The sequence below is a fragment of the Brassica napus genome, chromosome C5 (genome assembly GCF_020379485.1).
Source record: "Brassica napus cultivar Da-Ae chromosome C5, Da-Ae, whole genome shotgun sequence".
NCBI lineage: Eukaryota > Viridiplantae > Streptophyta > Magnoliopsida > Brassicales > Brassicaceae > Brassica > Brassica napus.
Window position 1 is genome coordinate 42427645 of NC_063448.1, and position 27953 is coordinate 42455597.

General features: G+C 36.3%; 6 protein-coding genes across 6 annotated transcripts; all 6 read right to left on the bottom strand.

Moving 5' to 3' along the window:
- Positions 1-385: 385 nt before the first annotated feature.
- Positions 386-5016, bottom strand: LOC106377588 (DNA polymerase I B, chloroplastic/mitochondrial). Its single transcript, XM_013817862.3, has 12 exons — positions 4775-5016; positions 3878-4475; positions 3585-3776; positions 2829-3508; positions 2289-2751; positions 2104-2199; positions 1792-1884; positions 1504-1698; positions 1312-1404; positions 1020-1226; positions 859-948; positions 386-774 (listed from the first exon to the last, which is right to left on the bottom strand). The coding sequence occupies exons 1-12, from the start codon at positions 4885-4887 to the stop codon at positions 613-615; spliced, it is 2982 nt and encodes a 993-aa protein (XP_013673316.2). The 5' UTR covers positions 4888-5016; the 3' UTR covers positions 386-612.
- A 118-nt stretch (positions 5017-5134) lies between these two features.
- LOC106375119 (probable serine/threonine-protein kinase PBL23) lies at positions 5135-8741 on the bottom strand. Its single transcript, XM_048757503.1, has 4 exons — positions 8738-8741; positions 7998-8179; positions 7806-7913; positions 5135-7505 (listed from the first exon to the last, which is right to left on the bottom strand). The coding sequence occupies exons 1-4, from the start codon at positions 8739-8741 to the stop codon at positions 7008-7010; spliced, it is 792 nt and encodes a 263-aa protein (XP_048613460.1). The 3' UTR covers positions 5135-7007.
- Positions 8742-8768: 27 nt separating this feature from the next.
- LOC106377585 (glycerophosphodiester phosphodiesterase GDPDL5) lies at positions 8769-11830 on the bottom strand. The gene is made up of 9 exons (XM_013817859.3): positions 11618-11830; positions 11279-11539; positions 11088-11197; positions 10514-11015; positions 10387-10428; positions 10019-10303; positions 9802-9944; positions 9231-9714; positions 8769-9153 (listed from the first exon to the last, which is right to left on the bottom strand). The coding sequence occupies exons 1-9, from the start codon at positions 11703-11705 to the stop codon at positions 8882-8884; spliced, it is 2187 nt and encodes a 728-aa protein (XP_013673313.1). The 5' UTR covers positions 11706-11830; the 3' UTR covers positions 8769-8881.
- A 284-nt stretch (positions 11831-12114) lies between these two features.
- Positions 12115-13696, bottom strand: LOC106377586 (protein FATTY ACID EXPORT 6). The gene is made up of 3 exons (XM_013817861.3): positions 13303-13696; positions 12575-12662; positions 12115-12454 (listed from the first exon to the last, which is right to left on the bottom strand). Exons 1-3 carry the CDS (start codon positions 13499-13501, stop codon positions 12382-12384), a joined length of 360 nt encoding a protein of 119 aa, XP_013673315.1. The 5' UTR covers positions 13502-13696; the 3' UTR covers positions 12115-12381.
- Positions 13697-16861: 3165 nt separating this feature from the next.
- LOC106377584 (purple acid phosphatase 18) lies at positions 16862-19542 on the bottom strand. Its single transcript, XM_013817858.3, has 5 exons — positions 19190-19542; positions 18159-18827; positions 17767-17955; positions 17584-17672; positions 16862-17334 (listed from the first exon to the last, which is right to left on the bottom strand). Exons 1-5 carry the CDS (start codon positions 19322-19324, stop codon positions 17109-17111), a joined length of 1308 nt encoding a protein of 435 aa, XP_013673312.1. The 5' UTR covers positions 19325-19542; the 3' UTR covers positions 16862-17108.
- A 467-nt stretch (positions 19543-20009) lies between these two features.
- Positions 20010-27630, bottom strand: LOC106377583 (DNA mismatch repair protein MSH5-like). Its single transcript, XM_013817857.3, has 34 exons — positions 27199-27630; positions 26861-26892; positions 26581-26675; positions 26283-26363; positions 26135-26207; positions 25908-25971; positions 25511-25665; positions 25302-25403; positions 25182-25209; positions 25075-25106; positions 24924-24981; positions 24642-24728; positions 24322-24378; positions 23984-24085; positions 23829-23873; positions 23450-23527; positions 23319-23369; positions 23160-23241; positions 22746-22819; positions 22551-22650; positions 22365-22461; positions 22123-22212; positions 21957-22021; positions 21813-21871; positions 21632-21708; positions 21459-21545; positions 21224-21285; positions 21069-21130; positions 20913-20966; positions 20740-20825; positions 20622-20653; positions 20516-20539; positions 20297-20412; positions 20010-20200 (listed from the first exon to the last, which is right to left on the bottom strand). The coding sequence occupies exons 1-34, from the start codon at positions 27223-27225 to the stop codon at positions 20120-20122; spliced, it is 2415 nt and encodes an 804-aa protein (XP_013673311.1). The 5' UTR covers positions 27226-27630; the 3' UTR covers positions 20010-20119.
- Between the last annotated feature and the right edge of the window lie 323 nt (positions 27631-27953).

The following is a 27953-nucleotide window of genomic DNA, read 5'->3' on the forward strand; positions in this document are numbered from 1 at the left end:
GGTTGGGATGATAAAACTAGGAATAGGAATAGGAAAATACCCAAATTTTTGGTTTTCATTATGTTTCGGTTATTTCGGATAATTTGGATAATTAAGATGATCCGGATAAAATGTTGGATAATTAAGATTATTTTGAATAAAATTATTCATATGCTATAATTTTGATAGTTTGGATATTTTTTAATAAACTTTTTTCAAATACTTTCGGATATTTTTGATTATATATATTGGTTATATTATATGTATATGTAATTAATATTTTTATATATTCAAGTATTTGTCACGTTATTTATATTTGAGGGACCTTGTCCGTTTCCTATTTTTTTGGCTAGGCCTATGTGAAACCATACAAGCATCAACGTTTAACACTAGAAGGCTGGAGCAATTGTCAAAAGCCTAACATTTACTTACACAAGCCATGCGTCTTAACAAAGTTGTTTCAATACAGTTAGATTTCATTGTGATAAGCAAAGTGAGCGTTTGTTTTTTTCCCGCATATGAACATATTTTTTACAAAGCTGATGAGCTAAACAAAAAACAAACCTAGAGCAACGCCTCGTAGTTAAGCTTTCAGTTAGCCGAGAAGAAAAGAATAGCGTGGCTCCATTCATCTTACTTAGCAGCATACCAGTTCTGAGCACACTTGGCATCAACAGACAAATCGACTGAGAGAATGTTCTTGCCGTTGAAAGGTTTACACATGCAGTCCACAACTATGGATTTAGCTAACTCGGCTGATTCACTTGGTCCTTCCAAGATTACTTCATCATGAACCTGTTTCCACAAGAGTAGCCCATTTAGATATGCAATCATCTTATTCGAGCCTGGTTATGTGAGGAGTATGTGTCTAGTGCTTACTTGTAGAAGCAGCTTCCAACCAAGCTCGTTTAAACGTTCATTTGTTGTTATCTCCAGCATAGCGCACATAGCAACATCAGCCGCACTTCCCTGTAGTAACGAGGGTTTAAAATCTAGGAAGTGGAAGACGGTTAAAGAAAAGATGATGGGGGCAAACAGACCTGAACAGGAGTGTTGATTGCTGCTCGTTCGATATGGTTCTTTTGGGCACGTGAACGGTACGCAGGGAACTTACGAGCCCTTCCCAACAAAGTCAGCACATACCCATTTTGTATAGCTTCTTTCTTGCGTAGTTCTTGCCATTTCCGGACTTCTTGTCTGTCATTATACCAGAGATTAACCGTCTCTTGAGCTTCTTCTACCGAAACCTGAAGTGTGGAAATGGGCCTTTGTAAGCTTATTATCAGAACTCAAGCATGTTGGTATCAACTCAAAGAGGTTAGTTTATAGTACCTTCCAGTCTCTAGAAAGCCCAATAGCAGTCTTCCCATACGCAATCGAAAAGTTGAGCATCTTAGCTTTTCTTCTCTCAGAAGCAAAGGCGTCCTGAGTAAGTAACAAAACATTTTGTTAAATCAAGCACAAATTTTAGTTTCTTAGCACCATAGATATTAGACTTAAAACTTTAGAATCTATTTGTTTCACCTTTAATAATGGCACTGGTGGCTTCTCCTGTCCAGGTTGGGGATGCCATTCAAGGAGCACTTGACCATTTTCGACAGCTTCACGAATATGTGGATACATATTCATGGCAGTTCTCGAGTGGAAGTCACCACCGGCCACGAAAGCTTCCATCATGCTTTTGCAGCGAGCAAGATGTGCCAGAATCCTAAGTTCCAGCTGTAGATAGAAATATCGCATCAGTCAACAAGCGAATGTAAACGTACTAGTCATCATAGAAGTTTCTATAAATATCAGAGCTTATATTTTCACCTGCCCATAGTCAGCAACAATAAGAGAATTTCCAGGAGATGCTATAAAGGCCTGACGGATCTTGTACCGATCTTTCTCCAACGCAGGTTGGTTCTAGACAGCCAGCGAGAAGAGAAAACTTTACTAACAAATCATAGGATACAGTAACAAGACCATAAGTACTATAACTCCATGTATAAAGATGTAGTCACTTTTCATAGCACAACATTTTCAAATTATATGAAATGTTTCACCATTACAGAAAGTAGAGAAGATTGGTTACTTAATTGCATCTTCATTCATTCAAGCAAGTCTAAAGTTCAAGCCATGTACCTGCAAATTTGGCCTTCTAGCTGACAACCTCCCAGTTTCAGTGTTGATATTCAGGGAGCAGTGGACACGACCATCTTTGCCTGACACATTACTTCCCTGCATTATAGAATAAGCAGTAAATAAGTAACCTATAAAGGATAAGCTAATGGAAATTATTAAGAAGCTCAAAACACAGGGAACAATACCTGCAGAGGAAGAATAAAATTTGATATTAAAGAATCAATGGAGCAAACTTCGCATAATGAAGCAATTGCATGGCAAGCCTCTTTTCCACTTTCACCCCCACCAAACGCATCAAACGCTGTTCCAAAAGCAGATGTATCTGAGTTCTCCGTTTCCAAAATTTCATCTGGTAGCGACATAAACTCCTCATCTCCTCCCATGTTTTCTTCTAGAGAATTATCATCTGCAGCGACCTCTGTAAAGTCGTAAGCTGCAGAGACTTTCCCAGCTAAGGCTTTCAAAGTAGCTCCACTAACAGAAGGCCACCCTGAGGCGGTGAACTTTTCAGTAGGCAGAGGATTGTCACTAATCCTATGCAGTTTGATGTTCCGGAACTTTGTGGCTCTTTTTTTGCCTTCTTCAATCACGTTATCAACATTGGGGACTTTGAACAGCTTTTCATATGGAAGATCCTCACCACTACAACTGTAACAAAAAATTAACAAAACTCAGTACATGTCAAATACAAATGCACTTCAGACGAAGACACTGAAGAAGCGAACCTGTTAGTAATGCCACCGAAAAAGAGCTGTCTCAATTGCGTATCACTGCCAACATTCATATGCTTTGCATCAGGACAATGCTTCGAGGCCCAGCTCCGGAACCTAGAAACAGCAACTTCCTGTTCTGCCTTGGCTACAACCTCAATCTGCGCAAGATACTCCCTATCTACTAGCATCCCCTCCGCTTCCATTTTAGCAAGAAGCTCACCGAAAGGTTGCCAAAACTCTTGGTAAAAGTCAAACATGTTCTTTCCCGAAACCAGCTTCCCATCAAGAAACCATTTCTTCGCTTGCAGTTGTTTCTTCATGCTCTCGTAAAGCTTTAGTGTGCTTATGGAATCCAGCGCAGAGTACGAAATCCAAGCTTCTCGATCATCCTTTTGCAGCTCTTCAACAGGTGGGATGACCACCACTTTCCCCTCGGTTCCATCTTTCTTCAGTTTCCCCTTGCCGAAGATCGTCTTCATTGATACTTTACCGAATAGTTCTGCTTCCTCCTTTGTATCAGTTCCCCCAAGAACTCTTGGGTCACTTGTGAGTGCTTCCAGCGAATAACCACCCGATGTCTGTCTAGACGAATCCCACAATCGTGCCATGTGCATTGTATCACCATGAAAACCAGAAAGGTTGATTCCGTAGTTTCTTATAATGTGGTTATCAAAGCTGTAGTTATGCCATACCTATCAGTAGAAGAAACATCACCATCAAATGAGTTACTAAAGTAAAACAAGACATGATTCAGAAGTTTATACTCACTTTTTTTATGGATGAGTCTTCGAAAAATGGCTTAAACTCAGCCAAGACATCCTTGCCATTTTCACCAAGAACATCCACCCATATGCATGACTTTCCATCTCCAAAGTCTACTTCTGATCCACAACATATACTGAAACATATAAGCTCGCCATGGTCCACAGGTGTTTCACTCTTCACATCAATCCTCGACACCTGAGGAATTGATAATCAGAAAAACAAAATCATTACTACCAGATGCGTTTATAAGTCAAGAGCATTAGCAATGTAACAGCAAACAGTGAACACACACATACCTCTGTATCGCACGCATGGACGAGATCCCTATATTGATTCACGAGCTTAGTCACAATTTCCTTTGCGGTAGACACATTATCCACAACACGAACCTTATTATATATTTTTGTAAGGTTCGCATGGACTTTGGACAGGTCGGTTCGTTTTCCCACTTTGGAAATGGATACCGTATTCTTGTCATCTATCTTCTCCATTGGCAACGCTACGAGAGGTCCTCTTTGACTCTTCTGTTGCGCAAAGCCATTCAACTCTCTATCAACCGTGGTAACAACGTCACCTCTGGATTCTAGCTGGTTATCCAAGGTCTGGTAGTTTCCATAATCTATCTTTGGGACGAAGCTTCTGAAATAGTTACTGCCGTTACCAGAAGCATCGTCCTGATTGACTTCCTCTTTTCTCCAAGCACTTACAGCTCCGGTTAGTTTCACAGTTGGTGGAACCATTATGGCAGTCTTAGATCCAACACTAAGTTTCCACTCTCCGCTAAACTCAACAGTAGAAGAAGACCCTTGACGACCTGAATGCTGAAACCCATGGGAACCACCAGAAGCTGAAGCAGTGCAATATCTAGCATTTCCATTTGTGATAACTACTTTTCTGCAAAATCATAAGCACCAAAGAAAATGGTATTACCAACACATAGAGAACACCATCAAGCTCTAACCTTTAGATACATTGAATCCAAAATGACACTTTTGACAGGAAGACATTAGCCTATAAATGAAGAACTAAATACACAATATAGAAAAATACAGCTTTACATGCTTCTTCAACTATAAAACTAGCAAACAGACGCAATTGAGGAATAAGTAAAGAAGACTTTTTTAATGAGCCCTTAAGCTAAACTTCGACAAGAGTAGATAATGAGAGGGAGAAGAGATAGAACGCTGTGAAACCTGGTAAGGATTCTATGGCGAGGAACGAGTAACGAAAGAACGGAAGAAGAAGCGCGAGGACGGCGCGAGACCCAGAAAGAAGAGGGAGAAAAGTGGCGGAGAGAGACCCCCATGGCCGCAAGTGAAGATAGTCTTCCCAGCTTGAAGGGATTGTGGAGTCCCTTCAAAAGGGATAAAAAAAAAAAGAAAAGGGTTTAGTGGTGGCGAGTTTTGTCGTTTTCTCACAGAGCTGAGCTGGTCGCCATTACCTCGATGCCTAACCCTTTAAACCCTTACTTTCCCCCTTTTCTTAATTAATTATCTGTATTTATTATCCACTTAACACACAAAACAGAACATCTTGTTCGAAACGTTTGGATTTTTAATTCTAAAACCAGATCTCGAGGATGCATGTTTTACGGTATATACAAAAGAAAACGAAATATTTAACGATTCCATTTTTAACTACTTTTGCTTATTGTTTAAACTATGTATTTCATCATTGTGTCATGTAACAGAGACCTCCGTAAAATATTTTGAGTCATAAATATTGTATTAAGAATTTTAAGGTGAGCGATAAAATCGATGGCATTTCAAATTATTTGATCAATTGAATAATCAATATAACAATAACCGGTTTGATAGTTCATAAAAAATTAAAGTTTCTATGTTGGGTAATTTTGTTTCTAGTATTGTATATGTGGTTTTTTTTTTTGAAACATCTATATGTGGTTTATAAACAACTGTAGTGAATTTATATGGTTTTGGTTTTGTATGAAATGGTATTCTTATGATCAGTTATGATTTTGGGTGTGTATGATTTCGTTTGATCTCTAATCTAGTTCCAAACCCCCCTTCCCCTTAATAGTAAAATTTAGTGTTTTAAAAGTCGTTCTAGCTTGGTGCTTAGGCGCTAAGCTCAGTGAACCATGGTGATTACCTTATAAAAATTCTAAATAATTATAGTATGATAAAAAATTATTTATTATTATTTGTAAATTATATTAATTAATATATTATAGTGTAAAATCTTATGAAAAGAGACAATATGAATGTTATTATATATTTAATTGACTAATTAATAATCTAGATGTGCGATTAGTAGTTTTTAGGCGTTAGACATTGAGTTCTCGTTTAGCGCATAGTGCTTTTTTGAACACTAGTAAGAATGTGAATGAATATCTAAATCTCAACAATAAAATTTTAAATAAAGATAATAAAATATATCCACACTCAAAGTATTATTAACTAAACTTAATCCAAATTAATGTTCAAAAAAATTAGGTGGTATTTAGACGCTCAATAGAGTATTAGCGCTTAAACGTATTATTCAGATCGCATAGGCGTTAACAAATCATTTGTTTATCTATTTTCTATTATATATGTATATTACATATTTTATGTCAATTGTACTTAATTAAAAAAGAATACTTTGATGAAATATTTAAAAATTGGATATAAAAACAAATTGGAGAGAAGAAAAGAAAAGAAAAAATTATCACTTATTTAGACAAATTATTGGTGAATATAACATAATTAGTCATTTGATTCAACTGATTTATTAAGACTAATTTAGATCGTTTTAGATAACTAAAATTATTTAAACTAATTTAGACCAATTTAAATCGATTAAATAAATTTAAATCAAATTGTTAAGAAAATCATTTCGATTATGACTAATTTGCCATCTAAGCGAACATCTAGTTGATGGTGGACCAATTTTTCTTAGAACATTGTTCCATATGTATATAAAACTCTGATGAGAACTAGAAAACTAAACCTAAAACCCTCAAGGCATACATAAACACACCCATGCCTAACTTGCGCAATGTACCAGGAGAAAAGTCTGAAACTTGAAACCAAAAATAAATAAATATTCTCAGCAAAAACTCCTCAAATTTCCTAAAACAGATCATTAAAATTACAAATAAGCAACATATTGCTTAAATCTTAGATTTTTCCTCTTCTTCTTCTCTGTTATCATATGTTTAATTAGTTTGTTTTATTATAATTCCCCTTGTCTTCTACAGCTTCTCCATCTACTTTGTCTTTGGCCATAGCTAAGTACTCGAGCGCACTAACCACATCACTCATCATTGGTCTCGTTGCTGCCTCTTCTTGAAGACACATGGCTGCAACCGCAAGCGCTTGATACAATCCTATTATCGGGTACTTCCCTTCAAGCAAAGGATCCGCCATTAGCGTGAACTTTCTCCTATCTCTAAACAATGGACTCGCCTGCGCATTTTAGCAATCATCCATTCAAGAAAACGCCTATAAACAAGAGACTATGCATGTTAAGTATGTTACTATATATAATTACCCAAGTCACTAGATTCTCTTCTTGAGTTGGTTTTGTCGGGTCGATCACTCTTCTTCCTGTGATCATCTCCAAGAACACTACTCCGAAGCTGTACACATCGGACTTCACAGTGAGCTGTCCGGTGAGAGCATACTCAGGCGCACAGTAGCCGTACGTTCCCATCACTCTGGTCGAGACGTGAGTCTCTCCACCGGTCGGACCGACTTTGGCTAAACCGAAATCCGAAAGCTTCGGGTTGAATTCTTCGTCAAGCAATATGTTGGAGGCCTTGAAGTCTCTATAGATCACAGGAGGATCAGCTGTTTCGTGTAGATACTCAAGCCCTCTCGCTGCTCCTGCTGCAACTTTCATCCTTGTGTCCCAATCCAACGGCTTCTTCTTGTTCCGCACCAATTCTGTAATAATAAAAGGGGTGATTTGTTTACAAAACTATACTCCCTTCGTTTCATTTTAAAAACATCATTAACTATACAGCTAACCATATTTCAACCAATAAAAAAAATGGAGAATATTTTTAATAAATTTTGCATTGAAAACATAAAATAATACTTAAAATAAAATAAAATTTTAACTCTAAAACTACAACTAATGTGAAATGGATGGAATATAATATATGATGCTGTGTAATGTTTTAGATGTATATATACCCAGAAGATGATCTTCTAATGAGCCATTTTGCATATATTCATAGACAAGAATCCGTTGATCACCGTCTGCGCAATAACCAACCAAATTAACAAGGTTTTGATGATGTAAGAGACCCAACATCATGACTTCAACAAGGAACTCTCTGTTCCCTTGGTAGCCATTCCTGTCTAGTTGCTTAACTGCAACAACCTGAATAATGCAAAGAATCAGAACATCAAACCGGAACAGGAATATGAAGGAGATGTTTTAATAAATAGCATGTATATATATTACCTTATCACTGGTTTCTATGTACCCTTTGTAAACCCTTCCGAAACCGCCTTCACCGAGCTGATTCTCAGGGTCAAAGTTCTTGGTGGCGACGCAAAGATCTTTGAATGTAAAGATCTGAGCACTGATGTTCCTTCTCCCGAGTTTTGTTATCTCCTCGTATATGTATCTTCGCCTACTACTATCTACATGTACATATGTCAGCTTCTTTTAGATAGAAAAGCTCTAAGGAATCTGAGAATGATAGCTAGGACCTGTTTTAAAAGAGATGTTGTCAAATTCTTTGATGCTTTGTCTCGATGATAATCGTCTGGTAAATCGTCTCTCGGACATACAGCAGAACAAGCAAGTTTTCATCCTGTAATGTATGTTATTTATATGTATCTTCCTGGATTTTTTTTACTTCAAGAAGATGATTTGATTACTAGAGGTTCATGGATGTTCTTGACGACCAAGATTTTTATATTTTCTTTGGTTGTAAGATGGCAAAAGGGTTTGCTGAGAACATAAGATTGGCCTTTGAAGAAACCAAAAGAAGAATCTGGTCTCTTTTGGCCTCAAAAGAAGAAGGAACAACACAACAAATGAGATATTGATTTTGCTACCAAGAACCCTTCCTTATGTTTGACTGTTTACTTTTTGTTTTCTTGACATCAAATGATGATGAGTGTTGGTGAAGAATCCGTTGGAACAGAATTGAGATCAGATCATCTAAATTTGGATTTGTTGTTATGTGTTTTTACCCATTTCCATATTTCTATTAATATCCTCTTCTAGAGTTGAAATTTTCAGATATCTTATAGAAGTCTGACATACTTAATTAAATTTTGTGCTTCATAGTTTTACTTGCAGATACTGCAGTTGAAGTCAGTTACAAGCACTTAACACTAAACTACGATAAAGATGCTCACAAGAACCACCATGGCTCTAACCGTAGAGGAAACTTGTACTGCTTTTGCCTTTGACTTCACATTTGCCTTTGCTGGTGCTGGTGCAGGTGCAGGAGGCTGGCTTCTTACTTCAGGCAGAGGTGGTTCCGTGACATTTGAGTCAAGTAGTAGTGGATATGGAGCTTCAGCTGGTGAAAGAATCTCTGGATTAGCCAAAGATACGAGCTCACCGGTTCTTATCTGCTCCATTTTGCTGTAGCATTGGTTCTCTGTAGCCAAATATTACTTCAGACTGGCTCAAGAACATTTAAAGAAGCAAAGATAGAGAGGAGGAGAAATTAGTTACTTATGTATCTTGAAGTGGTCGCTGGGAAGTCAGTAATGATGCCATCGATCTCATTATCTGCTCGGACAAAGTAGTCTATCTCCACAGTTGGATCAGAGAAAAAGTCATACGGCTGAGTTATAAACTCGTTGCTAAACGTCTCAACGTACACACGAAGACCGCTTGATCTCAGCCTTGGGACAACATCTGTTTCCTTCTCAAGCCTGGTAATCCCTTCGCTGTAGGGAACAACTGACTTCTTACTGATGACAATGGAGCCTGCAAAACTCTTGATGTCTTTGATTGCGGAATCTGTGACATCATGGATGTCTTCATCGACTGCATAGACCAGCTCTTCGTTAGTCATCTTCCCCTTCTCCTTGAACTCCATCAAGACAGCCTTATCAGTAGACTGGATCAATACTTGACTAGTAGCTCTCTTCAACTCATCTAGTACAGCATCAACTATGCTGATTCCTTGATGTGTTGCTAGATATGCTGCATACTAAGAAACAGAGAATGCTATATTAAGAAAAGAACCATGTGTTGCACATTATTCAGAAAAAAATATTTGCAATAACAGAAGTCTAACCTCTATTTTTATCAAGATGCCTGAGAGAGAGCTGTAGCGGTTTGGAAGTAACAAGAACTCAGATAATGTAAGAAACTTTCCAAGGTTCTTGTTTCTTGGGTTTCTGAATAAACCATACACCCTATGAGGATCAGAAATGACAGCTGCAATGAAAGGAAGACATTATTAGTGCATATATCGACTCTTCATTTTTAGTTTTTTGTAGCTTCTTTCTTACGCTTTAAGGTTTGTATCTCAGACATGGTCAGGCTGAAAGTGAAGATTCTACTTCCCTGCTGAATCTCTGGTGCTATTGACATCAGGCTTCTGAAGCTTGTGTAAAAGACGTTAGTGCTGTTCATAAGATCTATGGAGCTCATGCAAAACGGGATCTTGTCCTTGGACATCTGGACATTGCAATCAATAAAGTCAACGCCGTCTCTAATAGCTTTCTCATATGCCAAGTCAGTACCGCCAGAGAAGTCTCCACTGGCCCCATCCTTGGAGATAATAGTTATATTAGCTGCAATATCAAAATGGGTCAGAACTGAAACTAAGAGATGTAGGAAGTCATTTATAATAGTATGGTTTCCTTCATGCATGTACCTTGCTTCTTAGCATTTTTCTTGTCTAAATGAGAGAAGCAATCTGTGGAAAACCAACCAAGAGTTTTGGTTACTTAGTATCAAATGGGAAGAGAGAGATTAGAAGTTTAGAGTTTTGTTTTACTTACTGATGGCTCTATAAGGAGTCACTGGAAAGTCTGATAAGAAACCATCAACAGAGAAGTTTCCATTGTCAATGAAATATAAATACTCATTCGTTGGATCATAGCTGTAGTTATACGCAGATACGGCATCATTGGCAAACTCCGATGCGAAAACTTGTAAGCCTTGTCCATGAGCATCTGTGACAAGCGACGTGTGGGGTTGCAGGTAAAGATCTGAACTTAGGGGCCATATGTAAGATTTTGGGACAAGAATGCCAGATGCAAAAGTTTTTATAAAGGTTAGGTTCTTGGCAAGAGAGGCGTAAGATTGGTTGGTGAAGGGATCTATCTGGTCTTGACTCAAAAACCTAAAGATGAGCTTTGTCTTAGTTGGTTTGAAATCTTTTTTCACGCTCTTCAGGAAACTGATGTCTGGAGAAGATATGAAGTTGATTTTCATGTGGCTTGATAGAGACAGAACAAAGTTTCTCATGCTCAAATTGTGTTGCGTGTAGAAATCACTGTGCTGTAAGAACAGTAACAAGAAGGAGAAGATTCAGTAATGATCTTAGTATATAAAAGAGTTTATACATTTTACCTGAATGTTTAACCAAAGGCCTGAAGTCTCTAGTTTTGCTACTTCTTCAACAGGCAATATATAGGAAACATCATCGAAGATTTGTAGTCTTGAGAAAACACCCTGTTTCACTGTTGAGAGGAAATTTTTTAGCATACAATCAGAATCAAGAAGAGGGTTCAAAGAAACAAGATAGTTAAAGAACCACTTACAAGTCACAGTAGAGAGTTCCTTCCATGTGAAACCAACAGAAAGCCATTCTTTGTGATTTGGGTAAACGTCCTTGACATTAGAAGCGTTATCAAGATTCAGGTTTGGGAAGCAGATTCCGGCACCGTCCTTTGTTAGCTGAAGGTCACACCATAGTGTTACCTCTGGAGAAGTTGTCAAGTTCACCATCTTATACGCATTTTCACTGGAATCTGGAAGCAAACCAGAGAACCCTCCTCTAGCAACCACAACCGGAGGCTTCCCTGCCAAGAAAAATAATACAAAATGTAAAAACATCATAAAGAAACATGTGTTAGAAAGTGAAAGGAAACGTCTCTGACCATGCAATGTCTGCCAAGAGCTTGATGAAGCAGTCTGCAAAATGAAAAAGTTGATCAGAATCAGAAAAACCATCCTAGTGGACGCCATGGTTACTGGAGATTTTTCTCTCCTTAATACTTTTCTTGCTGAAGATGGGAGTGAATAATTGTACTTATGAGCTGTTTATCAATAAAGTTACACTAACTACCACTTCCTCAAAATGGAAAGCTCAGCTTCAAAACGTAATCTTATTCTGCAGCAGCACTTACTGCAACTTTATTCTATCTTTGTTGAGAACAATGTCGTTTGTGTGGAAAATGGGAATCTTAGCTGGAGACCTTAGGTGAAGATAGCTAGCATGTGAATTTATCTCCACATATCTCACTGGGTCTCCATAACATTTCTAGCTTGAGGGACGCTAAATTTCTAAAACTGTGTCACCCCTACTTATGGACCATGTATGCTTTTGGAAATAGATCAGCTAACGTTCGAGATTTGCCCTTCTCATATGTACAAAGAAGTTTTGAAAATCAACTTACATACAAGTTGTTCAATACTCAGACCAAAAATGTGTAGTACAACGTCAGATATCTTGATATTTAAAACAATTTGTAATTAACAAAAACATGATTACAAGAAACTAATCTCAAGACATGAAGACACACACAAGACCATAGGAACTTCTGCAACTAATACAAAATAATCTCAGAAACACACAAAAGATTTCAAATCAACAAAGGAGAGTATCATATGCATCCACCATAAAAGCAGAATTGCATAACTATCATTCAGCTTTTGATGGGATTTTATTACCACCAGTAGCGATCTTGTATACGTAAAAACAGGTCATGAGAGCACTGCAATACAGATATGTTTCTCTAATGTTAAAAAGTCAAATGGAGTAGAAACTCTAATGATAAATAGAGAAGCCAGATATTTCACAGAAAGGAAATGAGAAAAAAAGAGAAAATGTTTACCTGATGCCAGCAACAAGACCAGCCGGCATAACCTTTTGAGTGAGCAAGTAACGCTGTCCCATGACTAGTGTGAGAGCAGCTGAGATTACTGTATACAAAAAAAAAAAAAGGAACATTTAAATGAGTTTCAGACACTGAAATAGCAAAATGAAAACAGCTTATGTGAGCTTGTTTGAAACGTTCTTGAAGGATGGTAAGAAGACTAGTTAAAATCAGGAACCTACTCAAGTACAACATGTTACAACTCAAGTATGACAACACCCTTGGGTTAGTTGCACTTAACACACATCATCTTGTTTTTAAGAGAGACACTAGAATTTTAAGAAACTAGCAAACCCAATACAAGTAACCTAAAGATCCAAACACAACAAAATGTTGGCTTTTTCATCTTTGATTATCAGTCATCACACCAATCAGATCATCAGATAAAATTATTTGTTCAGATCCAGATCTTAGTGGTCTAATTAAGTTCCCGAACCTTCATATCATAGCTAGAGTCTATAACTAAACCCAAGTTCTTGATCCGATCCAAACAGTGAACCATAGAAAGAAAAAAACGTTCCTTTACTCAATTGACAGGTCAGTGAAATAAAAAGTCATCTCTATACCATATCGATCAAGACATAACGGAACCATATGATGCAAAGTCGAAATTCGAAATCTTTCTAAACATAAAATCATCTTAAACCTGAGAAAGACGTGAACAAAAGAGAATATGAAAACAAGACCTGTCTGAAGAACAACAGCGATGGAAGAATTTTTCTTCATCTCGAAAGCTTTGAGACTGAGATATCCAGCGAGAATGAGTAACAAGCCAGCGACTGCACCTCCGGCGAAAGATGTGATGCTTCCTTTCTTCATGTACCCGATGAATCCACCGCCGATTAGGAGCATCCCATAGGGTATTGTGAAGCAGAAATCATGCATTTTCTCGATATTGGGTTTTGTGAATTCCTGTTTTTCCGGAAAGTAGAAGAAGAAACTTGGGATGAAGACAATGTTTTGTAATGAAAAGGAGGAGGACGATAGAGTTTTGTAATGAGTTTGGTGTGAGTGGCGAGCGCGTGGAAGAAGTCCGTCTTTGTTTTTGTCAGCGATCGTTTCGAGAAAATAAATTATACTCTCTCTTTTCACAAAGAAAATTATTACAGAATTATAAATTTTTTGTTGTGATTTTAGATTTTATTGCTTTAAAAATAAAATTTTATAGGAAGCTCCATAAAATTGCTCTGAATTTTTGCTCTACAAAGTATTTGTACAGCTGTATGTTATTTCAAGAACTGTGATTTTGAAATTTTTATTAAAACTTGATTACTGTGAATTTAGTGCTATAGAAATAAATGAGACTTTACACAGCATCTACTATCACTATCAATAACACCCATTGACATCAAATTTCTAAATGTAATGTGTCAGAACCATTAACATCAAATCATTGACAAATCTAATATCAATGACCTGTGCTTCTAAAGCTCCAATCTCTACAACTTTTGGATTTTTTTTATTAGTCATAGCTATATTTAGATCAAAATTTAGTATAAACTTCATTAATCTGAAACACACAACAACAACACTATGATTCTTTTTCATTTTAGCAAACGCCATATGAGCTTTATCATTGGCATTCTTTCAAACCAAAAGAGAAATATAAATAAATAATTTATATTTATCTTGCACAGTAATTACAGAGTATTGAGACCATGTTGTCTACATTAGCAAAACCAAGTCTTCTTACTCGTACTTCTAGAATTTCATTTTATTGTTTGTTGTCAACATGACATTTAAAACATTTGGTGAAAAACATTTGAAATTCTAGAAGTATGGAGAAAAACATTATCAAAACATGGATAATGCCACATGAGAGATGCTTTCAGATTCAGTGGGGAAAGGGAAATGAAATTTTAGTATTAATCCATTCAGCATAGAGCTCAATCAAATAGCATAATCAACAGATAGAAGCTTATCAATCCACCAAATTTATAGCTGGAATAGTTACATAGACACTTCCTTCTCATTATCCTTGCACTTGGTCATGTGGGGAAAGTGCAAGCTCAATGGTATCAAAATCCTTTGAAGTGAATTCACAGACTTGTGGGGGATTATGTTTCCGTGAAGGGGGTTCAGCTGGTATGCTTTTCCAATTATTCACCGAAGCTTGGAGTATCTGACAATTCTTTAAGCTTGAATCCTTTGACTCTGGATCTGAATGGTTTATGCAAAGCATAAACTGAATTCTTGATCACAAATAGACAAGGAACCATTTGCAATAAAATAATATTTATAAGGATTCAACCCTAATCAATAGATGATAAGCTAGTGAGATGTTCATAGAACATCAATTTTCCTCGTTACCAAAGTGGAGTTCTTCGTGAGTCTTTAGTATTTTCTTACTAGTGGTGTGTCCGCGATTCGCATAGTATGTAGTTAGATGAATTGTTTGTGTGAAAGTGTTAAGTCTTGTTGTTGCGGATGAAGATGAAAATTTGGTTGAAAAGGATTATTATTTGAGAAGTGGCGCCATTTAAATTCTTTGACAAGTCTAACGGAGTGTTATTGGATTATTTATTTGTAAAGAGTTATAAAGATTTATATTTTTAAATGATTCTAGTGTTATTCAATCAAGACTTTTCAAAATTATGTTAAAATCTAGTGTTATTAGATTCAGAATTTTACAAAGTCAATAAAAGTCTTGTGTTATTCAATTTTTTTTTGAAAAATACTGATTTTGCCAATCCCTTATAATATGTGGTTATTGGTTTATGGATTTTTCAAGTTTTTCTTCATAAAATCTATTATCAAAGTATTTACTTATATTGCACACTGACCATGTATTCTCAAAGGATTTTATTTATTAAATTGAATTATTATAATAAAATGTGTAATTCAACTCTCATTCTCAAATCTTCCGAGGTGAATTGTTTTTATCTATACTCCTAATTCCTAAACTACCCTAAACACACATCACACATCTCACGAAGCTTCTATTCTCGTATAAACTTTAGCAAAAACGTCTCCATTTTTACATCTCTCTCTCAATAATTCATTCCTCAAATTCTATCACGTTCTTATATCTATGTTTTCTTCAGTAAAAAAATTGCAGTCTGTTACCTCCAAAATCTGTTTCTTTAATTACCAAAAGATTTATAATTATCAAAAAAATTTGTGAACGATCCAAAACCTTATTACCAGTTGATGATGGTGAAGCAACATTAGAAAATCCCAGAACAAGATTTTATAAAACAAAACAACACAGTCTAATAATATACTTGAAGATAAACTTTGAAAAAATTATAATTATTTTTAGTTAAAGAATCAGTAATAATCTACAAAAAATTTTAAAAAAATAATCTAAGAAATTTAAATATCACTAAAACTCTTTTTAAATTCAGTAAAATATTTATTTTCCAAAATCATCAAAACTCTTTAAATTGTAAACCAATAACAGCCCCTAAAATTTGTGACTCTAGAACTTTTGAAATTTTTTTATTAATTATATATAATCTATTAAAACAGAAGTACAAATTTGAATTAACCCTAAATATTTACAATCTAATGCCACTGCAATTAAATTTACCTAAAAAATCTTGGAAAATATTTGAACACGATTTTCCTAATTAATTACAAAACCAGAATTTTCTAAAACTAACACACGACATTAACTAAACCTACCTTCTCCTATTAATGCTCATATCTCACAATATATCTCATATATAATCATGTTGGATATTTAGGAATTTATTGATTATCTTAAAAGACAGACAAACATCAAAAACAAATTAATACATGGTTCAAATCGTAAGTTTTAAAAATTTATAATATTATAGAAAATTGATTCAATATATGGTAAATAAAAATCATACTATAATATAAAATACATCATGAAAACATCTATATTTCTTTTCATAAAAATTTAAAATAGTAATAATAATTCATAAATCATAATATAATATAAAATTTATAGACTACAAAATATTTACAGAAGAATTAAATCCCGCGTTTTTAAAGCGCGGGTCAAAATCTAGTTTATATTTATATTGAGATCCAAAATTAGTATAAACTCTAATTAATCCGAAACACACAACAACAATTTATGGTTCTTTTTCATTTTAGTAAACACCATATGAGCTTTTAACATTGGCATTGTTTCAAAGCTTTAGTAAAGAAACACCATATGAGCTTATATCTTTGGCATTCCTTCAAAGAAGTTATCTTTTAGTCTTGAAAAGTACTTACAGTCACTGAGACCATATCGTCTACATTGGAGAAGAACGTTAGATATAAAACATATAAAGATAAAAATAGCATGCAATTAATCAGAGAACAATACAACACATACACATCACAACAAAGTGCAAGCTTACAAAATTTCAAAGTTGGAACCACGAATTATATGCAGCTTGTGAAAGTTTTCTACTATGGTGTGGCCAATAATAGTCTAACACACCTATTGCTAACACAACCACCTTGTAGGTTTTTATATATATACTTCGGACTATTTTTTACTGCAACCAACGCTCACTTAATGGGATATCCATCAAGGTTCCATGAGTATTTTCCTGAGGTTTTCATTCCATTTCTTCTCCGTCCAACATCCTGAGTTCACAAGGGATGTTAACCAAACCTCATCAGATTTTGTTGGCTCATCATCATCGTTCCTATGCCAGGTCCAATGCGCATGGGTTGAATTCACCATCTGAAGTTCGCCATGTCCAAAGCTTGCTTCCCTGAAGACTGACCACTCTGGTGACGGATCTTTATACCTGAAAGCGAAAAAAACATGATACTCTTTAAAATAAGTATCAACTGCTTTCATCATATGACAAAGACATTCAAAAGTGTGATTAGGTCCTGGTAGATAATCTGTTAAATTAGCTCAACAAAATTCAGACAACTAAGATGAAGCAGATTTAGCATGGACACATCAGAATTTAAAAAAAAAAAAAAATTTACTTATAACATAGAAAAATAAGTTCGATAAAAAGACAGAAGTAATAAGTTTGAGGAATTACTTGCGAGCTAGTCCTTCTCTGTTTCCTCCATCTCCTATAGTTATATGCACAGGACCACATGGATCTGATTTACCATTGTTGACACGTTTCTGTCGAAGCATACGGAAACAAGAAGACAAGCTGACATATACTTTTTCTGTTAAGACTCATAAGAGAAGGTAACACATTTTTTTTTTATCTTACCGTGCGTTCATAAGCATGAACATGACCAGTGAATACAATATCAACCCCGCTCGCATAAAGCAAAGGCTCCATTTCAGCCATCATCCCATCGCCTTCATTTTGATGGGCATCGTTACTGTTATACCACGGCACATGGAACAAGGCTATTAGCCACGGAGTCCTTTCTCGGTCCACCTTTGCGAGATCACCCTACACGTATCATACACAACAAGAATGCAATGTAACATAAGCGGTTGATAGTACTTATTAATACAACAAAACAGTAACAGCAGAACCTAAGAAGCTAAAATGACAAAACAGTTTGATTTGTAACATTTTGCTAACTGCTTCAACCTAGTGTGGTAATAAAGAAAGATACACATAACAAATGGATCATAAGTAAAAGTTCTTACCTTTAACCAATTGTACTGATCTGAGTACCGATCACAATCAGTGTATGAGCCAAGCATGATCACGTGTACACCAGCAACCTCAAAAGAGTAATAAAGATTCGAATTTGATCCACTCTCCGCATACGGCATCTTCCACCTCGAGTTATACGACACAAACTCATCCACCACAAAGGGAATATTCTCTTTCTCATGGTTCCCCTGAGTCACCATCCAGGGCCTCACACTCGCCAGAGGCTGAACCAGCTCTCCAAACGTGTCCCACTTGTGCTGCATATAGTCGGCATAAGAAAGATCACCGGGAAGCAGATGCACTTCGTATTTGCATTGGTCGATATGATCTAGCGTCGACTTGGTCCAACCGGTTTGACCAAGATCACCAGCCACTGCGAAAGTGATCGGGAACCGAGATGGTGGTGTTTTGAGATGAAACTCAGGTCCTCCTCCACCGCAACGGTAATAGTAAACGGTGTCCGGTTCCAATGGGCCGATGACGGCATGGTGTATCTTCCCTGATCTGTAGAATATGTAGCTGTAAGAGGTGCTCTCTCCTTGACCGAGAAAAGAGTATTTCCCTGGCGATGTTCCGTATTCAACAAAGGAAGGGGAAGATTTGTCGTTGGTGACCCAACTCACTCGCATGTGTTTGTCTCCGGCCAATGAGATATGCACCTGCAAGCATAAGAAACAGAACCTATGATGTTCATTATCAATTGTATCATCGAACTCTCTAACTGCTTTCAGACAACAGTTTTGTCTTCATGATCAGCAATAGTAAAGATCTTGGCAAAGCAGAACACGATTAAATGGGATTATGGAATAAGAGAATTATTAACCCAAAATCGGATTTTTTTAATTTATATTTTGCTTAAATTTGGAAAAAAGATCGGATTTTGCGGAGAAAAAACAAGTGTAGACCCACATGCAGAAGAAGAACAGACAGAGATAAGACAAGAAGAAACATGGGTTTCACAGAAACGGATCAGATCAGAAGAAAAACAGAGGAACGAGCCCTAGGGGGGAGCCTAAGTTACCTGCTCGGGTTGAGAAGTGGATTTTTGTTTCCATGGAAACTGCAAGGCTTGACGAGGCTTTGGTCGGACATAGTCATCTGCCGCCACAGAAGCAAAGAGTATCAAAGAGAAGGTCACAAGCAGCGTTCTTTCCATCTCTGCGAGGAGCTGCTTTCAGATTCAGTGGGGAAGGGAGATATGGAATTTTTAGTAAATCTACGCGGGGAGAAGAAACGGATGTCTATATGACCAAACTGCCCTCACTGTATCTCGTGTGAATGTGATGATTTTGAACACACTAATTCATATCGTGAAAGCATTTTTTTTTTGTTTGCCGACTAAAATCGTGAAACCATTACTAACAAAAGAAAAATCAAAGAAAGCTAAATGATATAAAAAGGAAAGTTAAAGAAAAAGTAAAACCGGTAAAGTGGGTGGTGAGACCAAGATGTGGTCAAGATGAGCAAATGACAAAAGGAAAATCCTTAGCTTATACGCAAAGAAGATAAAACAAAAAAAGATCATATCACAGACAAAACGTCGACCAGTATTTGAAAACCAAAAACAAATACAAAAAAGGAAACAATAATATAGTTGATACGTTCGAAATCTTTATTTCACTTTTTTTATAACACGTTTGTCTACCACACTGATGGGTATGCATTTCTGTTTGTTAAAAGTGTACATGAGTTTGATAGATCTAGAAAAAAACATGTGATATATATTTGGTTATTAGGATTTTCTCCCTGCCATCGGTTCATTTTGGTTGTTTTAGTAGAACTGGTTTCTAATTAGATTCAAGAATGTCTTCCTGTATTGCTTTTTCTTTGTGTCGTTGCTCTTTTAAAACAAATAATTTTGATGATGAATTAAGTTTATTCTTAGAAATCAGCATATCCATCTTGGTAATTAGCTTTCGTAAGTAAGAGATGCAACCTTATGGAGACTAGTTTAAGAAGTGAACATGTCTTCAAAGAAAGCACGGATATCACCTTTACTGATATCAAACTCCATAAACTTGTCAACAGCATCCTGCCAGTTTCATTCCGTGCGGTAAGAAGTTTGGTAAAGCCATGAGGACAGATGAGACAAGGGGTAAGTATGTGTAAGTGAGAGTAGCAAAAAGACCTTGAATGCTTGATCTTGAAACGATATGTTGTCAAGGTTAAGTTTATCCACGTTGTTGTTACTCTCAAAGATGTCCAACACGATGGCTGCTCTCTTCACCACTTCCTCTGGGACACCTTGCGAATCAATAAACAGTGAAATTTATTCTGTTACTTTTTAATCAACATTAGTAAATAGATCCCAACGATATTGCCATTAATTGATTATATAAAAATGTACCAGCGAGTAGTGCACAATGTAGACCTGCATTACATAAATAGGTTGATGTCATTTGGTGTTTGCATTATCGTATGTAGACAATGATGCAAAGAATTAAAATGCTTACCGTAACTCAGCAGCGTTTGTCCCGGGATTAACCTGCGTCAAGACCATTTCCTTAAACAATGACGTGAAGTCTTGATAATGTAGACAGTTTAGGTAGATTGCTAGTCGAGACTTCGTACCGATAAAGAAAGACAATTTCTTCCATGTTTGCAGATTCTGTATCTGGCCTCAGAACGCTCATTGTGTAGAATCGTATCTTCTCAGACTGGAGTAAAAGAAAAAATCAGGAATCTTTACGGATACTGCAATAATAGAAACTCGAAATTTGAGAATGTTGGTTCGGAGTACATACAACGGGCAAGCAGCTCTCGTCAAGTAGTTCAGTCAAGTGGGTGCATACTAGAACCTGGAAGCATGCAGCAATAATCCATGTCATGTAACATGCTACTTGAGGGTTGTCAGAGAATATATAAGGTATTATGGAAAGACAGACAAGAGAACGCTATACCCTTGGTGGCTCATTACATGAAGCAAAGTGACTAATTGTCCCACCAAGCAAGCCAATACCATCTGTACGAGTTTATGTAAGGCAGGAGTTTTTCACAAACACGTGCCTTTAAGTGCAAAGCAGAGAGCAGGTAAGTCCATAAACAGACAACAAACCTTCTGTAAGAGTGCCTTTACCAAACTCGTCCAAGAGACACAGAGATCTTGAAGTTGCCTGCCTGGAGAATGCAAGCCAATCACAATCAGTAGAAATATGATCATGACCCATGAACTTTAGAATAACAGAGCTCGTGAACAAGAAGTCACTAACTGATAAAAGTGACTAAGACCGGCTCACGAGTTCCTATCAGTAGCTTGGAATAAAGCTAAGATAGAGGCAGTTCAGAGATACCTTAGCATCATTCCCACTTGATGTAGATCAATCATAAATGTAGATTGCTCCGCGGTCATGAACTTGCTTCCCATTGCACAAAAGATCCTGTTATTGTACGACTGATCTTAGCAAGGACGGATATACCTTTAAAAAGAGATTCTAGAAGGGTGAAAGAATCCAGGACGTTCAACCTGTCAGTTAAACCAACAGTTGCAGCATCTGCTGGTACAAAGCTTCCAATATGAGATAGGAAAACAATTAAAGCCACCTAGAAATAGCAAGCCAGAAAGAAAGAATCATCGACTTTAGTTGTCAATTCATGGAGATGATATACACATTCATTGGAAGAAGAGAAACAAAAGTAAAGCCGACCTGCTTCACATATATGCTCTTTCCTGAGTAATTAGGACCGGTAATGATATGAATTCGACCTGAAGCAGGAAACGCTTGCAATCAGGTGATGAACACAGACTAGTTAACAAGTTATTCAAACAATTTAATCAGCAATCAGCTCACCGTTATCATTTATTTCAGTATCGTTGGGGATAAATGTATCCACTGCCATTTCCTGCAAAACATGCCTGCCCTCCAGTATAGATATTAACCGATACAAGTTTTTGTTAGGAGTTTATGTATATATGCAACAATAAGACGTAAATGCAGCTAAAAGAGGTAACTTCACCTTCCATTCCGAATATCAAGCAATGATTCCATTGTCAGAACAGGCCTTACGTAGTTATTCTGATGGGCTACACAAGCCAACGATAAAATGCTACAAATGCCAAGAAGAATAAATGGTAATTAGTCATTACTCATGAGCAGCCAATCAGTTACTGTGAAAAAGTGTTATATTTCTCTACGAGGAGAGTAGGAGAGGCTAATAATGAAATGGGATATCTGTAGCTTTTGGAATGTATTGATTACCAATCAAGTTCTGCAACAAAATTAACTGCCTTCAACAGGTGTGCCGAGAACAAAAGTGTGTGCGATAGCAAGTCCCTTATAATAGCTCTCTCCATATCTGTCAACATTTTTTTGTTAAAAAGAATACATCATCTTACGCAAGAAGCACTGTGCCATGTAAACAATTAACCTGCACGAAGAGCATACCTAAAATTTTGTGGTAGATATCTCCAAGCACGTTGTCTAACTCTCTTGTCTTTGGAGTATGATAAAAGAATCGATGAGTCTCCCCATCCAGATCAGAGAACTACTTACAAGAGAGATTTGTAGGTTAAATAAGTTATGCTATGCATAGCGTCCAAACTATAAATTTCGAAATATTTTAACACAAACACAACGTACTGAAAATTCAAATTCTTTAATCCTATCAAGTGCAATTTCTTCAAGTTTTTCTCCAAAAATACACATGAGGTACCCTGCAGAACAGGTAAATCGACGGAAAAGTTATATTTCATTTACATAAAGGAATGAATCGTTATCCAAGTGTGGATAAAGACGCATGGTCATGATTTCTTAAATACACATCACAAATTGAAATGCTACGCAGCAATCTAGAAGCATAAGTCACATAGTTGAACTGATAATCCCAGGGCATTATGGTTCCAAGTGTGCAACTGTATCTCACTTTTGTTAGGAATCAGTGATTCTAATTCGTAAAAGGCAATTATGTTTAGAAAATCTTTCTAGCTAAACATTTAAGTATATAACACTGTATAGAACTTATGTGAAAACTAAATCGTGAAACTTCAGACCCACCAATTTGTTGAATATAGACAATACAAGGAGGGAGATTCTCCTTATGCAGATGAGGTAAGTGTTCAAACTCCATCGATGAAACCTGTGAGAAAACGGAATCATCCAAACGACACGTTTACTTCAGTTATCAATTAGGAGAAATTATCACATAGAAATAACCTCTTGCAGGAACTCCGGCAACTCCTCGTATATTTGCCTCAGCTCATCCAACTGGTAAAACAAGAAATGAATTACTTGAAAGAAAAATTAGAGATATGACAGCCTGAACGAAAACAATTTTTTATAGTAACCTCAGCACAGAATCCATCTTTAACCAATGTTTGATAACCCTTCTCTTTGCATCTAGTTACATCAATGACTCCAAGTACCTGCGGAAGTAAGTCCATGATTGTTATACATATCCTACGCATCTCTCACTCAGAGGCCTGCTGAATTTGTTTAAACGAATATCCAACTTCTGAGTAACTTTGAATTGAGACGTTTAAGAATTTTTGCCACTTTTAAATGTTTCATATAGATGGTCTCATTCCCCATTTTTAAACAAGATAATCATTTTATAAAGGTTGTAATTCTCCAAGGAAAGGAAAAGAGAGATGTTAAGATATGCTCTTTTGAAGAAGACACTACGGATTATAATGGAATGAGAGAGGCAGAAAACAACCAACTGACCAGTTCATATACATGATCTAGCTCTGTGCTGATACATAAGCCAGCCTGCAACATGGCAATAGAACTTAGAAAAACAACCACGCAATTGAATAAACGAATGAGAAAATAGCATTTGAAGCTTCATAAGCTGTTTGGTTATGAGAAATATTAGCAACCTTCTCAATAATGTCTAAGTTGAAGCGTCTCATATGCTCTCGGAGACTTTCTGAGACTCCAACTTCAAATATCTTATTCACGCGCAAGAGCGCACCTATACTCTAATGCACACAAAAGAGGGCATTAGCTTCTGAAACTATTTTTGTAGGATTCAATCGAAATTTCAGCTAGGATCTGCCCGAAAAGACTTCATAGGAAATCTAGTTACAGAAACCATTTTTAAAAGAAACTAATGAATAGAGTAGTTGGAGTGTAGTGAAGGAAAAAAATATAAGAAAGGCCTGCAAGCAATAAATGAGAGGAGATATGGAAGATGATCGTATAGTGAAACAATTACCTTCATAAAAGCTGTCCAATCATTACTGGTACACAAGGACGTCGGGGAGTTGAATTTCTTGTTTTCACATAAGAATGAGATATTTAGCAAAATCAAATGTGTACAAGAAAGAATCTACATAATCGGTATACAAGTTCACACATGGCATGCAAAGAGAACACTGATTCTGCCAACATATTAACAATTATGGAATATATTCTCTGTGCCATCAGCTTCTAATTCAAGAATCTGCTTCACAGGCTCTTACGACTAAAGCAAATAAGCATGCTACCAGCCTACCACGAAAATATTTTAAATACAGAACAATGGTACCTTCTTACCTTGAGCAAATGGGATATGTCCTTCACAGATTTCAGTGTATCCCGCAAAGATGTCATCAGCTCTATAGAAGATATGAAAAAGGTAATCTCATACAGTCAAGAGAAACTTCTTAGTAAGCAACCGAAAACATTATTTGTCATTCAGAACAAATGATGATTGGGGTTTTTTATGCTGATAAGGCTTCAGAAAGCAGACTTCAAATTTTGTCCATTGGTTTCTCTTCTTTCTTACTGATTGCCAACTCCTAGTCTACTTGGCATAAGGCGAAGGAAAAAGGATACAGCATTGAGACGACGGTCTAACACTTCAAGATCCAGAATTGGCCTCATAAACCAGCTTCTGAAAATAGAGAGAATGAAACTGATACCTTAAGATTACATCATATCACTAGCTGCAGGAGAGTTTAATATACCTATCATTCAGATTTATTACCTTAAAAGCCGTCTACCCATTGGTGTGGCACACTGAAATAGGCCAGGTAAGTTAAATCATATATACAAGCAGTAACAACTAGAATGCCCAATGCAAGGAAAGCAAACCTTATTCATCATGCCAAACACCGAGAACCTTCATTTCAAAGAATCAGTGAAGATCATTCATAAGGCAGAGAAGAAGAAAATAGATATAACATTTAACAGTTGAACCATTTAGCCATTTACCCTTCTTTTGCCCTGCCAATGCCCATATGGCTTGGATGTTTATCTGTTTGAAATATCTGTAGTGCCTCGTGAGCAGCTGCATCAAGTTTAAGAAACTTGTTCCTATTGAAGCATTTGTCAAGGATTTTGAGGCAGCACTACCATCCCAAAAATTTAGAAAATATTTTCACCAAGACAAAAATAAACAGAACAGAAACATTGGAGGATACAATGGTACTTCCATGACTGAGTCAATTGCAATTGACGCTGTCCCAGATTCGTTTTGTTCCAGGGTATCTACAATTCGTTCGCTTTCTAATATGGCAAGAAGACCCCCACTAACACGAACTTGGACTTCACTGCCTACATCCATCATTGAACTCAGCTGCAAGTTACAAGATAATGAAGAAACATCATACAATAATAAATGAATCATTTTATCAACTGCTAAATTAGTAGGAAGACCAACAGATAGCTTTGCTTTGCTTTACACAGAAAAATTACTGACGATGCCAAACTGTTTTCATTTTGGCATCAAAAGTATCAATAAGCTCTATACTAGCACGTTATACAATGAGACTAAAGAGAATCCATAGTTAAAAGTAACATTTCCTTGAGGTAACTTACATAACAAACCCGTTCTTTGATGTTTAGCCCTTCATCCATTCCTGTTACTCGAAGATATACAAGCCTACAAAATATTGGGGTAACAATCACTTTAAAATAGCAGATATTATGAGTCAGGTAAGCTATTACGACTAGAACTGCAGGAACCAGTTTCCTACTACATTCATCATGTCATCTGACTAACCGAAACCACCGCAAATAAGTGGAGCTGATTACGCTTTCTTTACCTGTGCCACGCTTGCTCGTAGCTGAATGTTGAGCTCTTTACCAGCTTCACCGTGGAATCCTCGTCAGTTCCATCTGTAGAATCAAATAATTATGCAAGACCATAAATTACAGGGCCCGTATAATCACAGAAAATAGATGGCCCCATACCACTCTTGTGCAGAGCGGATACAAAGGAATCTTCACTTTTGGTGCTTGTGTAAATGACCAATGGCTTCGCTTGATATTTGACTGAAGAAATACAACCAACACAAATGAAGCGAACAAATACCTAATGAGACCAGAGGACAAGTGTAGCAGAACAAAAACTGCAGAAAAGTAGCTGAAAATCAAGAACCTCCTTGACTCAAACTTTCCATTAAAAATGTGATAGACCAGTATATGAAATTGCATGCAGGCAACTACAATATGTAAAGATTCAATTTCATATCGTATTGAAAATCTATACCCATATTGATCAGAGTAAAATCAGAGCAATCTTCCTCCCAAAATTCAAGCACATGAAGCTGGCGTACACTACAGTCGTAGTACGAAACTCCAACTCTGGGGAAAAAAAAACAGATTTTGTAAGCTAAATATGAGTTTCTCCATCTGATAACCAGCTAACGAAAGAAGCCAATGGATTACATAAGCATTCACTCAGATGTAATTGACAAATTGTTAAGTCTCTTAGCATATTTTCACAATAATATTCATGTCAAACAAGAATGTGAAGTTAAATTACTAACCGACGACCGTGCTGAATGCAAGCCATATAAACCTGCATTGCAATTGAAATAAGCAGATTGTAAGTATGAATGATTCTGATGATCTGCAAACTTTTCAACTCAGACGCAACGATTAGACTCTCACTAGTTCCGATTAGGCTAATCTAGGTTCAAACTTCAAAGAGGAGCAGCTAGGGTTTCGTCAAGCTCTTTACAATCGAGATCGGCGTAAATCGAAGCCGGAACAGATTTTGAATCTTCGAAATCGTAAATTGGCGAAAGCTAGATATCAAAACGACATAACATCCGTATTCTCGGGAGAGACGAACAGCAAAATCAGATAATATAATCGGATATACCTGCGATTCGGTTTCCGTTTCCTCCATTGCTGTGAGTTAGAAAGAGTAGAGACGTTGGGAAGATGATGACGGGAGAAGGGCGCGAGAGGGAATCGGAAGTCTCGACGGATTTTGAATCAAAATATCTCTGAATCGTTTTTAAGGAAATATTTCGAATTTTGTGTTCCGGATTGCAAATATCGAAACTTCTGTATAATATTATTTTGTGTGTGTTAAAATGTAACCCCCTAAACATTACTAATTACCATATTCATTTTTAACAAAAAAAAATGACATGTTTTTTTGACAGATAAGACATAGCAATTATTTAACGAGAAATTCCCGATAACATTTTTTAAGTTTTTATCACAAAAATAGCTCTCAACGAAGAAAATAACTAAAATAAATTTTATTAAATTATCAAAATACATTTTTACCCTAAGGTTAACTAATCTAGACTTTATGGTTTAGATTTAAAGGATGGAGTTTTGGGGATAAGGTTTCAAATTTTAAAAAATGAAAAATAAATATTAAAATTTTCAAAATAAAAAATAGCTATTTTGGTCTTTTTTTTTTTCTTGAATGCAATTTTTATGACAAAAACTTAAAAAAAAAAACTATTTGAGAGAATTGTCATTATTTAATTGTAACATGTATAATTTTTTTTAAAAGTATGGACAACTCTTTAAAATGAGCCAATAAATGTTTTTTGACACACATAACGGAAAAATAATCAAAAAATTACTAAAAAGGATAATTATACATTTACTCTAAAC

Excerpts from the sequence above, each read along its gene's own strand:
- LOC106377586 (XM_013817861.3), bottom strand. The coding sequence starts at position 13,501 with ATGCATGATTTCTGCTTCACAATACCCTATGGGATGCTCCTAATCGGC. Across the intron at positions 12,663-13,302 it reads CGCTGTTGTTCTTCAGACAG|TAATCTCAGCTGCTCTCACA; the intron begins GTCTTGTTTTCA and ends TTTTGTATACAG. Across the intron at positions 12,455-12,574 it reads GGTCTTGTTGCTGGCATCAG|TGCTCTCATGACCTGTTTTT; the intron begins GTAAACATTTTC and ends TCTGTATTGCAG.
- LOC106377588 (XM_013817862.3), bottom strand. The coding sequence starts at position 4,887 with ATGGGGGTCTCTCTCCGCCACTTTTCTCCCTCTTCTTTCTGGGTCTCG. Across the intron at positions 1,885-2,103 it reads CTAGAAGGCCAAATTTGCAG|AACCAACCTGCGTTGGAGAA; the intron begins GTACATGGCTTG and ends CTGGCTGTCTAG. Across the intron at positions 775-858 it reads GTTGGAAGCTGCTTCTACAA|GTTCATGATGAAGTAATCTT; the intron begins GTAAGCACTAGA and ends TTGTGGAAACAG.
- LOC106377584 (XM_013817858.3), bottom strand. The coding sequence starts at position 19,324 with ATGGAAAGAACGCTGCTTGTGACCTTCTCTTTGATACTCTTTGCTTCT. Across the intron at positions 18,828-19,189 it reads CCACTTCTCAACCCGAGCAG|GTGCATATCTCATTGGCCGG; the intron begins GTAACTTAGGCT and ends TTATGCTTGCAG. Across the intron at positions 17,956-18,158 it reads ATCAGTACAATTGGTTAAAG|GGTGATCTCGCAAAGGTGGA; the intron begins GTAAGAACTTTT and ends TGATACGTGTAG.
- LOC106375119 (XM_048757503.1), bottom strand. Across the intron at positions 7,914-7,997 it reads ACATAGAAACCAGTGATAAG|GTTGTTGCAGTTAAGCAACT; the intron begins GTAATATATATA and ends TGCATTATTCAG. Across the intron at positions 7,506-7,805 it reads ATCAAAACCTTGTTAATTTG|TTTTGTAAACAAATCACCCC; the intron begins GTTGGTTATTGC and ends AAGGGAGTATAG.
- LOC106377583 (XM_013817857.3), bottom strand. The coding sequence starts at position 27,225 with ATGGAGGAAACGGAAACCGAATCGCAG. Across the intron at positions 22,213-22,364 it reads TTTGTTGCAGAACTTGATTG|CATTTTATCGTTGGCTTGTG; the intron begins GTAATCAATACA and ends TGGCATTTGTAG. Across the intron at positions 20,826-20,912 it reads ACGAGAGCTGCTTGCCCGTT|TCTGAGAAGATACGATTCTA; the intron begins GTATGTACTCCG and ends CTTTTACTCCAG.
- LOC106377585 (XM_013817859.3), bottom strand. The coding sequence starts at position 11,705 with ATGGCGTCCACTAGGATGGTTTTTCTGATTCTGATCAACTTTTTCATT. Across the intron at positions 11,540-11,617 it reads CTCTTGGCAGACATTGCATG|GGAAGCCTCCGGTTGTGGTT; the intron begins GTCAGAGACGTT and ends TTTTCTTGGCAG. Across the intron at positions 9,154-9,230 it reads GACCACTTCAAGATACATAA|AGAACCAATGCTACAGCAAA; the intron begins GTAACTAATTTC and ends ATTTGGCTACAG.